We start from the raw sequence: 13,122 nt of genomic DNA on the forward strand, positions 1-13,122 counted from the left end.
TGAAACTTCCGCAGTATCCTGCGCTGCCACTTTGATAGAGATAAGGTATGCATTTAGAACGACCTATAACAGTCTCGGATGTATAGTATGCCAAGTGCCATGATTGGAGGGAAAGTCAGATCGTATGAATCAATCTAGTTAATGTAACTCCGCGGAGCTTTAATTGATAATTCCAAGCTTACTTCATAACATTATATCGACTCTGGGGGTGGGCCTTGTGCTCCACGTTGGCCAAGAATTCATATCGTTGATAAACGCGAGCCTCCTCATTGGATACCGAGTCAACCGCGATAGGGACCGAAGACAGAGCTCAGCCCGGCGGGTCTTTGCATTTGAACCTTGGAACGTGCCGATCTGACCTCCGCGGAAATACTTAAATCTGATTGTGGTTCTAGTCAATTGGTTCCGGGACCCTGCGGTTAAACCCTGATGAGCCAAGATACTATCATCCATGTCAAAATTAGGGCTTCTTTCTTTACCGTGAAGCAAGGTCTTACTAAGAATCAGTCGAGACGTGCCTTTTTCTATTTTGCTTTTTGTACAACGTACGGAGTACATATGCAAGAAGTTCTATCTCCACGGTGCACTGAGATAAGAGATTTAGTTGGCCGTGCGAGGAATAATGGTCCGGATGGCAGTTCTAAGGTTTGCGCTCAATGACTAATGTAGTATCTAGGTAAGTATACCGGAACTCTTACACGGTAAAAAGTCGAACAACCCCATCACTGGGAAACTATTCATGGGGGGTAGTGTAAAAATATCCGTGGCTATTGTTGCTTGCTCTGTCCAAACCCGTGGGAGTAAAAACAGGTTCCTTCACCGGAGAGGCTAGCTTTGAAACATATAATGAATAATTAGAGAAATCACTAAGAAACTAGCGATCTTAAGATATGTTTTACAAACGATCTTGCGGTTTAATGTCCTGGTAGAGGATCCAGTTCATGTCTGTATATATGTATCGAAATCACTATTTTTCCTACATTGAAGCACAAGACCTCCTAGAATGATCTAGCATCTGAACAAGTCTCTCATATGATCCAAAACGACGATATATAGCACGTTCTTTAGCGGTATCTACATAGATGTGTCCTCACATTGTTTCCGAGAAAGAAATAATGAAGAAAATTGACGTAAAGCACATATATTCTCAAATCTACTCATATAATAAGGCCATTATGTATCTCGATGCTCCCATGCCCAACCTATTCCATCGCAAATGTAAAAAAAAAGAAACCCAACATGCGCCATAAGAATCACCAGTCAATCGACTTGGCTGGCTGTACTGCTGGTGCACGAGTCAAGAAACCATCAGTAATCTTCTTCCCCTTCATACCCTTAAACTTCTTATCAACCTTGTGGAAAGGATCCTCCGACTCCCCCTTACGCACTTTCCACTTTTCCGTCCCCAAAATTGAATCCAACTCCTCAATCGGCGGTAGTTTGATATAAACCCAGCCATCGTCTCTCTCCTCAACAGGGAACGTAGCAATGTTCATGCTCTCATCATTTGAGCACCGGCCAGCCTGCTCACCGTTGAGCTCGAAGTTGCGCTTGTGATACGGACACGAGACCCAATATTTCCCAGCATCGTCATCGCCAACAATACCATCAGAAAGAACAAAGGCTCGCTTGTGCGGACACATCTGCTGCGTCGCATAGAACTTGCCCTTGATCTTGAAGACAGCAAGCTGCGTGTCGCCGCGCTTGACATTCGCCGATGAGACCTGAGGTGGCTCATCGGAGAAATGATCTGCTCGGACAACCGGCTGCCACGAGACGCTTGACCACTTGTGGCCTTTGAAATCTTCTCGCTCGGCAGTGTCCTTGGGCCAATATGCGGGTCTTCGTTGCGACCGTTCTTGGACAACTTCGACTGTGTCGACAGTCTCGTCTGTGTTGGCAAATTGTTGGAAAACCTTTCGGCGCTTAGGGTCTTTGACGGTCTCGGTCCACTCGCAGAAATAACTGTCGACGAGTTCGTGCATTTGCTTTTCCATATCGGCGCAGATTCCGAGTTTATCATCCACGATGACCTCTTTGAGATATTTGATTCCGCCTGGGAGATTTTCGATCCATCGTGCTGTTCGCTGGAGTTTGTCGGCGGTGCGGATGTAGAAAATCAAGTAGCGGTCGATTATGGGCATCACCATCTCCGCTGGTACGTCTGTAACAAGTAGTTCGGCGTGTCTGGGCTTTGCGCCTCCGTTGCCTCCAACAAAGATGTTGAACCCAACTTCGGTAGCAATGAGTCCAAAGCTGGCAGTTATTAGTCCTGTGTTTTTACTATTGTGGGGTCTTTTTGAAACTCACTCTTTGTTTTGAGCCTCGGCACATTCTCGTACGCAGCCAGATACAGCTCCCTTGAATTTGTGTGGCGCACGAATACTCTTGTATCGCTCTTCCAGTCGAATGGCCATGCCGACACTGTCACCGACACCGAAACGGCACCATGTGGTTCCAACGCAACTCTAAATGTTCATTGTCAGTTAGTCTTCTCTTGAAAATTAATCACTCTAACGTACCTTGATCGCTCTAAGAGCCTTTGCATAGGCATGTCCACTCTCCATACCCGCATCCACAAGTTCCGTCCAGATGTTCAGAAGATCCTGCTTCTTCGCACCGAACATGTCGATGCGCTGGGCACCAGTGATTTTGCAATAAAGACCGTATTTCTTGGCCACGGATCCGATCGCAATGAGTTTATCGGCCGTGATTTCACCACCTGGGATTCGGGGTACCACAGAGAATGTGCCGTTTCTTTGGATATTGGCAAGGAACTTGTCGTTTGTTTCCTGCAAGTCGTTGACTCCCTTGTCCATGATGTGCGGGTTGAACAGACTGGAGAGAATGGATGCGATTGCGGGCTTGCACAGTTCGCAACCGAGCGATTCTGGGTTCTTTCCGACAGTTTTCATAATGTCGACGAAGGATTTGAGTTGCTTGATGGCCACGACGTTGTATAGATCGGCTCGGGAATAGGGGATATGTGAACACACTGAACATGTTAGTGACAAGAGCTAGTACTGGGACAAGACGAATTGAAATTACTTACGGTTGTTTGATACCTCTTGTCCCATGTCGAGCATTGTTTTGTTGAAAATTGACTGAACAAGAGGCATGCAACCACCACAGCCTGTTCCTGCTTTCGTGCATGACTTGACTTGTGCAATGGTTGTGCATGTGCCGTTCTTCACATTCTCGACCACATCACCCTTGGTGACATTGTGGCATGAACAAATCTGAGTGCTGTCATCACTGCAGAGATGAATTAGATTCTGTTCCATACAGTAGAAATAACGATACTCACAGGTCATCTGCATTTTCCTCCCCGCCATTCTGAGCACCAAGGATGAATTGACTTGGAGGAACGTCAAGTTCTTTCTGGAGCTTAACCATCTGATTCAACTTCAGATAGTCTTTGGTATCTCCAATCATCATGCCACCGAGCAAAAATTTGCCGTCCATGGTGAACAGATATTTCTTGTACACCCCACTGAAGGGGTCCTTATATGTCAAGGCCTTGACGGGAGGTTCATCTCGTGAAATATCCCCTCCCAAGCCAGGGACAGTGGAGGGCCGACGGCCAGGAAGGAACTTTGGCCCATCTCTGTCAGCAAAGAAGTCACCGAAACTAGCGACGTCAACTCCGAGAAGCTTCAACTTTGTGCTGAGATCTGGTCGAGTGAAACTCCTAAGCTCTTTGTCTGGGTTGGTTAGATTGAAAGCCAGCACGTCGGCCATCTCAATGCCCGGAGCAATGATTCCGAATGTTTGGTTCTCCCAGCTTGCGCATTCTCCGACAGCGTAGATATCTGGGATTGAGGTTTGCAGACTATGTAAGTTAGTTGGGCTGATCATCCAGGACTATTGATAGGATAGACAAACCTTTCATCAATCACAAAGCCTCCACGCTCACCACATTGGATTCCAATGTCTCGACCCAGCTCATCTCGAGGTTGGACCCCAATCTAAATCCAGTCAGCACATCCATCGCCAGAAGCCAAGAAATACGGATACATACCGCAAAGCAAATGCAACAACAATCAATCCTCTCACCATCCTCAAATGTAATCCCGACCACATTATTCCCCTCGTCGGTATGAACAATCTTCACTCGTTTCTGGTGGAGGACATCGAGTCCTAACTCCTGGATCTTGCGACTGACTAATGACCCCGCATCTCCATCAAGTTGTCGCGCCAGCACCCATTTGTTGCGATCAATCAATTTGACATTTCCGAAGTCCTCCAGATCTGTCATCGCCTTCGCGGCTTCCAAGCCTAGGAGTCCACCGCCGACTGTAACAGCCGTTTCGCCTTTATGTTGAGCTGCGAAGTCGATGAGGCGTTCCAAATCCGAGATAGTTCGATATACGAAGACACCTTTGGCATCATAGCCGGGTGTGTGTGTTGGTAGTGTGGCATCGGAGCCTGTTGCGAGGACAAGGATATCATAGTTTATTGTGGTGCCGGTGGAGGTTTGGACAGTTTTCTCCGTGGGGTTGATTGCTGTTACTCGTGTGTTGAGGTGGTGATCGAAGGCTCGTTCTTTGAACGAGTCATACTAAAAAGCGTTTTTAATTAGGTCTTGTTTTTTGCTTTTTCGCTCTTGAATCATTAAAGGCTCACCCATTCCGTCGGATTGAGGTATAGATCCTCAATCTTGCGATGTTCGAAAAACGTCGAAAGTCCAACGCGGTTGTATGCTACGTGGGACTCTTCGCCAATGACAACAATGTCGTATTTTCGTTCTGTATCCTGCTTGATAATTTTCTCGCTGGCTGTTGTTAGAGAGGAATTCTGATGTCTGCTGTTGGAATCCCTTACATGAGGGAAATAGCTACCATTCCAAGCCCAACTACTACAATCTTCTGGCGCTGGACATGGTTCGCAGAGGGACTGCCATCAACTGGCTCCCCATATCGTAGTCCATCCAGCACTGGCATGGCTGAGACTGAACAATGTGAGATGAGTATGTTACAAGCACTGACTACGGAACACGGCAATCATTTTAATTTTAAGAAAACTAAATGCCTCGTTCCACTCTGATACTACAATGTGATCTGTGACACTACATGTTGAGTCGTACGAATCAACAAATGGAGGCTAATCAGAGTGTGAAGCCGGAAAAAACAGGAACGTTGCATATCCTCAGACTGACTTTAGATCTCCGCGGAGATGATGGTTTTATGTTGGCTGTGATTGGCTATTGGGGTTACCGGCTTATCTTGACTTCTCGAGATAAGAATGAACAATATACATGACTTGGCTTTTATAAATTTCGGATCTTATGGAATGTGGATCAGAATGGGCCTTGGGATCCGCGGAGATCTGTAAATTCCTATGTTGATGATGATATTGGACGGGAGAGGGACAGGGTCTTAGGCCGACATGTGGCTATTTGTAGTCAAATGTGGATATTTGCACAATAAGACTGTTCCAACTTATCCTACTCGGATTTTTTTATTTTTACAAAGTTATTTGTCTTATTCTGGAAGCATTTTCCATAGTGCTCATTATATACCATCATTTTGATAGCACAAAGCGGCGTAGAAGCATCGCCTCAGCACCATCATGGCCAGCATAACCACACAAACGATAACAGAATCAGAGACAATCTCTTTCAAAAATGGCCAAATCACAGTCGAGGATATCATCCCAAGTCCGGCAGAGCCCGACATCCCACTCCCACCACCATCCAAGAACCCCGTCGACATATTGGACGTGGATAAAGGCACACCGGATAACCATGTACCTCGCGATCCACGATTGATTCGATTGACAGGAGTTCATCCATTCAATGTGGAGCCACCGTTGACGGCATTGTATAAAGAAGGTATAGTATTTATTCCCGTTCGTTTTACCGAATCCAACAAGCTAAGCCAATACCCAAGGCTTTCTCACATCCCCGGAGCTGTTCTATGTTCGGAATCACGGGCCAGTGCCGCAAGTCCGCGATGAGGATATCCCGGATTGGGAGATTAGTATAGAAGGGTGAGTGTGATTGAAATTATGCTTGCTGGCTTCGGGTCCCGGGTAACTAACTAGTTCATGAGCTAGGTTGGTTGAGAAGCCATTAGTCCTGAACTTCCGGGAAGTGCTTCAGAAATATGATCAGATCACCGCGCCTATTACACTCGTCTGTGCAGGCAACAGACGAAAAGAACAGAACACGGTCCGAAAGTCAAAGGGTTTCTCATGGGGCGCGGCTGGTTTATCCACGGCACTATTCACAGGACCTATGATGGCGGATATTCTGCGCAGTGCGAAGCCACTTCGACGAGCAAAGTATGTCTGTATGGAGGGTGCTGATAAACTGGTGAGATTCCTATATGGCTAGACTTGACGGTGTCAGGAACGATCCTCGGGCTAAGACTGACAAATCCCATAGCCGAATGGATATTACGGAACTTCCGTCAAATTGAACTGGGCTATGGACCCAAATCGAGGAATCATGCTAGCTCATAAGATGAATGGCGAAGACCTTCGGCCGGATCATGGCCGTCCCTTAAGGGCAGTCGTGCCTGGCCAAATTGGAGGTCGGAGCGTGAAGTGGCTGAAGAAGTTGATTCTGACTGATGCCCCAAGTGATAACTGGTATCACATCAATGATAACCGAGTGCTCCCGTGAGTCTCACGTTAAATAATTGTGCAGTGGCTTCTGCTAACAGTGCCAGGACAATGGTGACGCCGGAGATGTCCGCCCAGAATCGCAAGTGGTGGACTGATGAACGATATGCCATTTATGAACTCAGCGTGAATTCGGTGGCTGTCTATCCACAACACGAGGAAGAAATCGATTTTGCCACATCTGGGCCCACTTATACAGTCAAAGGATATGCATATGCCGGCGGTGGTCGGAGGATAACAAGGGTTGAGATTTCCCTAGACAGAGGCAAATGTATTTATCACCCCTCCCCCCGACTGAACGATGAACATGGCTGACACCTCTAATCTTTTAGCATGGCGTCTCTCCGAAATTGAATATGCAGAGGATAAATACCGCGACTTTGACGGCGACCTGTTCGGCGGCAAGGTAGACATGTGGTGGAGGGAAGCATCTTTCTGTTGGTCTTTCTGGTCGCTGGAAGTCCCAGTGGCGGACCTAGAGACCAGCGATGCGATCCTAGTCCGTGCAGTGGATGAGGCATTAAGCACCATGCCGCGCGACATGTACTGGTCTGTCTTAGGCATGATGAATAACCCATGGTTCAGAGTGGCAATCACGAAACACGGAAATACGTTGAAATTTGAGCATCCCACACATCCAGCCAAAGCCGGAGGCTGGATGGAAAGAGTCAAGAAGACTGGTGGTGACTTACTCAATGGCAACTGGGGTGAAAGGGTCGAAGGCGAGGAGCCCGTCGAACCAGAGCCTGTGAAGGAGATAAACATGAAGAAAGATGGCGTGAACAGGCAAATCAACTTGCAAGAGCTAAAGGCTAACAGCACCAGCGAGAAGCCTTGGTTTGTCGTTAACGGCGAAGTGTATGATGGTACAGGATTCCTTGAAGGCCACCCCGGAGGAGCGATCAGTATTACATCTTCTGCTGGTTTGGATGTATCAGAGGAATTCCTTGCAATCCGTGAGTCACAATTAACATGCCATCAGATCATTGCACCGCTAACTTTCTCCCAGACAGTGAAACTGCCAAGGTAATGATGCCGGATTATCATATTGGCACATTAGACAAGGCATCTCTCGAGGCGCTGAAGGGTGATTCAGCCGCTGGATCTGATGAGCCACGCGAAGTGTTCCTTCAGTCGCGGACGTGGACAAAGGCCACTCTCACAGAGAAGAGGGATGTATCCTGGGATACACGAATATTCGTATTCGACCTGGAACATGAGAAGCAGACTCTCGGTTTACCAATTGGCCAGCATCTGATGATCAAAGTCCAGGATCCATCCAATAACGAGGCCGTCCTCAGATCTTATACGCCGATGTCAGACACAAACATGATCGGCAAGATGGAGTTACTCATAAAAGTCTACTTCCCAACGGAAAGCATTCCAGGGGGGGAAATGACCATGGCTCTTGACAAGCTTCCGCTAGGCTCAGAGATCGACTGCAAGGGCCCAACCGGTCGGTTTGAATATCTCGGCAACGGCCGGGTTTCAATTAGCGGCAAAGAGCGCCAGCTCCGATCTTTCAAGATGATATGTGGAGGAACGGGCATCACGCCAGTCTTCCAGGTTCTGCGGGCTGTTATGCAAGACACACAAGATCCAACAACGTGTGTTGTGCTAGACGGAAATAGGCAGGAGGAAGATATCTTGTGTCGTTCTGACCTTGATGCTTATGTGGAGACTGATAGCCGGAAATGCACCGTTGTGCATACCTTGACTAAAGGATCTGAGACCTGGACTGGTCGCCGGGGCCGCATTTCTGAGGAACTGCTCGCGGAATATGCGGCTCCAGAAGAGCAGAGTATGGTTCTGGTCTGTGGGCCTGGGCCTATGGAGCAGTCTGCTCGCAAAATTCTTCTCGCCCAAGGTTGGGCCGAGTCGGATCTTCACTTCTTCTAGTTTTGGTGCATCTTGGAGTATGCCTATTTGCACATGAGAGCATGAAACGTTTGTTGAGTTCGAGTTGTACAATAATAATGGATATGAGGCAAATAACACAGGCCAGAAGGGTATAGAGACATTGGGTTTTCATTAGAAACTAAGTGAAATTTGAAGGAATCTCGTGAATCATGAATCATAACATGTCCAAGCAGTATGGATAAAAGAAAGTCATAGAAGTTCCAGCCAAGGTCCAGTAGGTTGTTCTTTAGACATTCTGAATGTGCAGTAACGGCTTCCTTCGATCAATAGTAGTTCTTCATGTCTAGTCTCACCCGTAGATGCTCAAAGACACTGGTTGGGTCTGTCCGCGAAGAGAAGAATCCACCTGATCTGGCCATTGATTTAGAAGTAGCCTTCCCGGACTCCAGACTGCGAAGGTAGTTGACAAAAGCGGAGGTCTGTTTTCTAAAAGACTGATACAGATGAAGAACAGCTCCTTCGCTTTCGTTGCGCATCCCGATTCCATCTGCTCTTGACAGAAGACTGAAGCCAAGAACGGTGCCGAAAATGGATTCAAGCAGTTTGGCAGCCTGCGCATGGCGCTTGCTGAGGAATAACGCGAACAGCATTTGGTCAAGCATGTCTTCGTGATAATCGCGAAGTCGTGGTACCGAGTGCGCCGCTTCAATCGTACCGTCGATGTCTCCGCGGTTGAGGCAGTGCTCGATCTTGGTTAGTGTGTCTTGGAAGCGCTGCCAGATGGATCCAATGCCAATATGGAAGCAGTAATCACTGACTGCTAGCACAAAGTGCTGAGCATCCACTCTAAACCTCTGGTATACATTGTGTGTGTCTCCTGATAGAGATCCTCGAGCAGTCGAATCCCGGATAAGTCCTTTCACGACAGAAACCATGCGGATTAACCGAAGCAAGTGCTTAAAGAGACGATCGTACTTGTTCAAAGATCGAGTGGTAATGAGGGATTCAAGGACTTCTGGCGGCGTGTACTGCAGACGAAGGAAGTCCAAAGCCTCCACTGCATTCGGATTTTTACATGCCTCGATTTCTTCGTCTGTCAATTCTCGAATTCCGAAGCTCAGACCGCCAGGCAACTGGTTATCCTTTTGAAGGTGGGTTTTCTCGTCATCCTCTGCGTTTTTGCTGCCAAAGTAACAATCTCCCAGCAGGCCAATCAACACGAGTCGCAGCTCTGAACTAGCTGGAGGCCATGTGTCACGACTACCGAGTCGTAAACCAGTGTCAACACCACTGCGCACTTTCCCAGCCTTTCGCTCTCCACTTTCCATTTCCGGGTCGAATAGAGAATTAGAAAGGCGAGCGACAAATGAGCCCTCTCCTAGCAACTGGAAACGCCATTGCATGTTCAGATGATGGCGAATTCGATGCTCTTTGAAGAGAAGGTGTAGGCAAGAGTAATCGATGAGAAGTGCCTGTGACGAAAGAATTGGCGCAAGAGATAGATGGAGGCCAGATGTCAATTCAGGACCGAGGTTTGTTCCTTCATTAGTGCTGCCAATTTCAAATCCCCGGGCTTTGTCGAGCAGTTGCTTAAAATCATCTTTTGAAAGAGCCCTGTGATCTTTGACAGGCCCTGAAGCTTTTTTTTCGTCATCTATGTCGAAGAGTTCAAAGGCTGCTGTTGTAACTTTTGTGTCGACCGTTTGATCGACACCCTGGGTGCCAACATTTGATGGCGAATCCTGCAAGCCTGAATCACCTTTATGATATCTCTTGATCTCAGCGCGGAGACTGGACTCATACTCCTGGGCTTTTGTTTGAATTTTCTCAATATCAGCCCAAGTGGTCGCACAATGCAGATGAAGACCACCAGTTTGCAAGAGAACATCACGCCGTGCAATGGGATGTTGAGGGTGGGATCGTTTCAATAATTGAAGACTTCGCCCACTTTCAAAGATGGAACGGGCTTGGTCGGTCGGGATGAAAGACGGCATGTGGTCCGCTTGATATATGTGGTCGATTCGTGGTGGCCCAGTCTTGAACTTGACGGCGCCATGAGTATCCAGTCGGACGAAGGTTTTGCCGCTTGCCATAGATGCTTTGAGAGCTGTGTCTTCGGGTCTGAGCCCAATCCAAGTCTCAATGAATTTGAACCATGGCCGAGTCACTCGAATCACGATCTCATGCACCAGGTTCTCTATCCAGTCGAACTTCTGTGCAAAAAAAGCTGCACGCTCTGTAATAATTGACATGGCTTGTGCGTCTGAGGCAGCCTTTTGCGCAGCACCAACAATACCTGCCAGGACACCTATCAGGTCCCCGCAGCGGTGAAATAGTGCCTTTATTTGTAGGAGCGAGGCAACATTTTTTGAATGATCAGAAATCTGTTGTTCAAGGTTAAAAAGTATTACTGCGACCGTGCTGCTTAATGTGAACAGAGCAGAAAGTTCTTTGCATTTGGCTGGCGGGTCTTGCGCAAACATCCGCATGCGCTGCATGTTGGTACCACATTGTACCACGGATTCAATCACATTTTCCAATGCCAATGAGCTAATACCGGAGACCCTGATATCCTTCAAATGTCTCTCAAATTGATTGGTGTGGGGATTGTAATGAAAGAATGCAGAGCTCCAGCCAAGCCCGAGACAAAGCAGTGACCGAATGAACACATCTGTTCGAACCATTCGATTTGGTACACCATATCTCTTTGCGGCGTTTTGCTTTGATAACGCTGCATCGAAGCCCTTTGCCCCGGATTCACTAAAGTAAACAGACACAGGCTCTTGGAAGGACCGGTGTTGATACCTCTCCCATGATTTCTGCGGGGGTAGTTGAGCAGGGTCTTCCTGAAGCAAGTCCAAAGCCCATATATCGTTGTCGTCGCCTGAAATTTCCCTTAAAGAATCGCATGTAGTATCAGACTCGCCGTCTATGGAGGGATTGATGATTGAGTCGGTAGATGATTCGGGCTTTTCCAAGCCGGTTGGAAAGAGATCTAGCTTCCATACAGGGTCGATATTATCTGCAGGCTGTGGGTACACCTCAAAGCAAGATGTAGCATCATCTAGTTGTATAGAAAAGAGTGTTATTGAAGGTTCTAAGGAATCTGGGTTGGCACTTACCACTTAAAGTAGTGTTCCATGGTAGCGATCCCAATGGCTGTAGAGCTTCTATGCTAAATTTGGAGAGTCTCCAGAGGCTTTCACTGGAGAACGGATCCAGCTCATGATCACAATCCATAGTGAGACCATGCTCAGATGAGCCAGATGTTTGACGCGTGAAAGTTCCAAGGTCCCGCGACGGAGATGGCTATCGCCGTGCACAGACCCTTGATAACAGAAAGTGCCCTCGCCCAGCTCGAAGCTCAACCATTACCTCCCCTCTCCAATTCAATCGCTCCTACTTCCGGTAGTTCTCGGATATTTCACCTAAACCACAATGCCTCCAAGAAAGAAGACCAAGCGCGCCCACTCGCCCACACCCCAAGACGATACCATGGTGGAGTCAAGCGCAAATACCCCGTCCAGCGACAGCGCCGACAAGTCAGACACGGACTACGACCTCATCACAGACCCCTGGACAGACGAGCAAGAAACCGCGCTACTAAAAGCGATCATAAAATGGAAGCCGGTCGGTGAGTTCAATCCCACCTGTTGAGTCGACAACGCAGCTAACCGTCTGGCTCCATAGGCATACACAAACACTTTCGGATGCTCGCTATCTCGGATTACTTGAAGAGCCAAGGATACGCACCCTCCACGGCGGAGCATATGCGGATTCCAGGGATCTGGAAGAAACTAGGGTCATTGTACAATCTGGAAGCTCTTGACGAACGGGTAAGCGTTGATCGATATTTTGTCGGCGCTGGTTTATTTTACTAATTAGCGATACCTTCACAGGAAGATTCAGTGATCACCGATGCCAACGAAGATGACGAAGGATCGAGCGAGATGTATTGCACGTTTGAGCTCCCATATGACGAGTACGGCGATATGATGTTCGAAAGGCGGCTTGCGATGGAAGAGTCTTTGTCACCAGTCACTAGTCGTGCCAGTCGCGCAGGCGGATCACGGCGAGGAAGCACAGTCGCAGATACAGATGGTAAGGAGTGATATGATCTACAGCCCGGTCTACAACCCATGAACTAACCTTTTACCCACCACAGAACCACGGTCATCTCCTGCTCCGTCTCGAGGTCGCATATCCCGTCCCTCCACTCGTGGAACACGCTCAACTCGGCTGCAGGTGGAAATCGGCCCAGGGAGTCAAGGCAAGGTATCAGACGAAGGGGGCGATTCGGCAGAAGACACTGGTGCGAATGATGAGGATGACGAGGAGGGTGAAGAAGTCGAGGAGGGCGATAGCGACGAAGATGAGGGCGAGGGTGAAAAAGGTGGTTCGCGGAGCACTCGAGCGCAAACAACTCGATCCAAAGCCAAAGATAACCGGCCCTCGACTGGCACTGCGACGCGCAGGACTGCCCGACGGCGTTAACGTGGCCGAGTTTTCGATATGGAGTTTGAACTTTGATACCTACGGTGTATGGGGGTTGGCGTTCTCTTTTGTTTTAGTGATGTGTATGACTATGCAGGCATCTTGTACCCTATTGTTACAGTAGCAGAACCGGTCAATCTG

The 13,122-nt window shown here is 48.1% G+C and overlaps 4 protein-coding genes across 4 annotated transcripts; 2 read left to right on the forward strand and 2 right to left on the reverse strand.

Moving 5' to 3' along the window:
* Positions 1-1,253: 1,253 nt before the first annotated feature.
* niiA (nitrite reductase niiA) lies at positions 1,254-4,943 on the reverse strand (the record flags this gene model as incomplete). Its single annotated transcript, XM_016743455.1, has 9 exons — positions 1,254-2,256; positions 2,311-2,468; positions 2,523-2,995; positions 3,053-3,255; positions 3,308-3,832; positions 3,886-3,968; positions 4,022-4,561; positions 4,627-4,774; positions 4,825-4,943. 9 exons carry the CDS (start codon positions 4,941-4,943, stop codon positions 1,254-1,256), a joined length of 3,252 nt encoding a protein of 1,083 aa, XP_016596178.1.
* Positions 4,944-5,571: 628 nt separating this feature from the next.
* Positions 5,572-8,526, forward strand: niaD (nitrate reductase NiaD; the record flags this gene model as incomplete). The annotated part of the gene is made up of 7 exons (XM_016743456.1): positions 5,572-5,833; positions 5,892-5,991; positions 6,058-6,316; positions 6,389-6,624; positions 6,675-6,898; positions 6,960-7,583; positions 7,637-8,526. The coding sequence occupies 7 exons, from the start codon at positions 5,572-5,574 to the stop codon at positions 8,524-8,526; spliced, it is 2,595 nt and encodes an 864-aa protein (XP_016596179.1).
* A 284-nt stretch (positions 8,527-8,810) lies between these two features.
* On the reverse strand, positions 8,811-11,727 carry PEX2_061860 (tubulin gamma complex associated family protein; the record flags this gene model as incomplete). Its single annotated transcript, XM_016743457.1, has 2 exons — positions 8,811-11,551; positions 11,610-11,727. The coding sequence occupies 2 exons, from the start codon at positions 11,725-11,727 to the stop codon at positions 8,811-8,813; spliced, it is 2,859 nt and encodes a 952-aa protein (XP_016596180.1).
* A 198-nt stretch (positions 11,728-11,925) lies between these two features.
* On the forward strand, positions 11,926-12,981 carry PEX2_061870 (EAF7 family protein; the record flags this gene model as incomplete). Its single annotated transcript, XM_016743458.1, has 4 exons — positions 11,926-12,121; positions 12,178-12,323; positions 12,387-12,588; positions 12,653-12,981. The coding sequence occupies 4 exons, from the start codon at positions 11,926-11,928 to the stop codon at positions 12,979-12,981; spliced, it is 873 nt and encodes a 290-aa protein (XP_016596181.1).
* Between the last annotated feature and the right edge of the window lie 141 nt (positions 12,982-13,122).

Source organism: Penicillium expansum (assembly GCF_000769745.1).
Source record: "Penicillium expansum strain MD-8 chromosome Unknown contig192, whole genome shotgun sequence".
In the NCBI taxonomy this organism is placed as follows: Eukaryota; Fungi; Ascomycota; class Eurotiomycetes; order Eurotiales; family Aspergillaceae; genus Penicillium; species Penicillium expansum.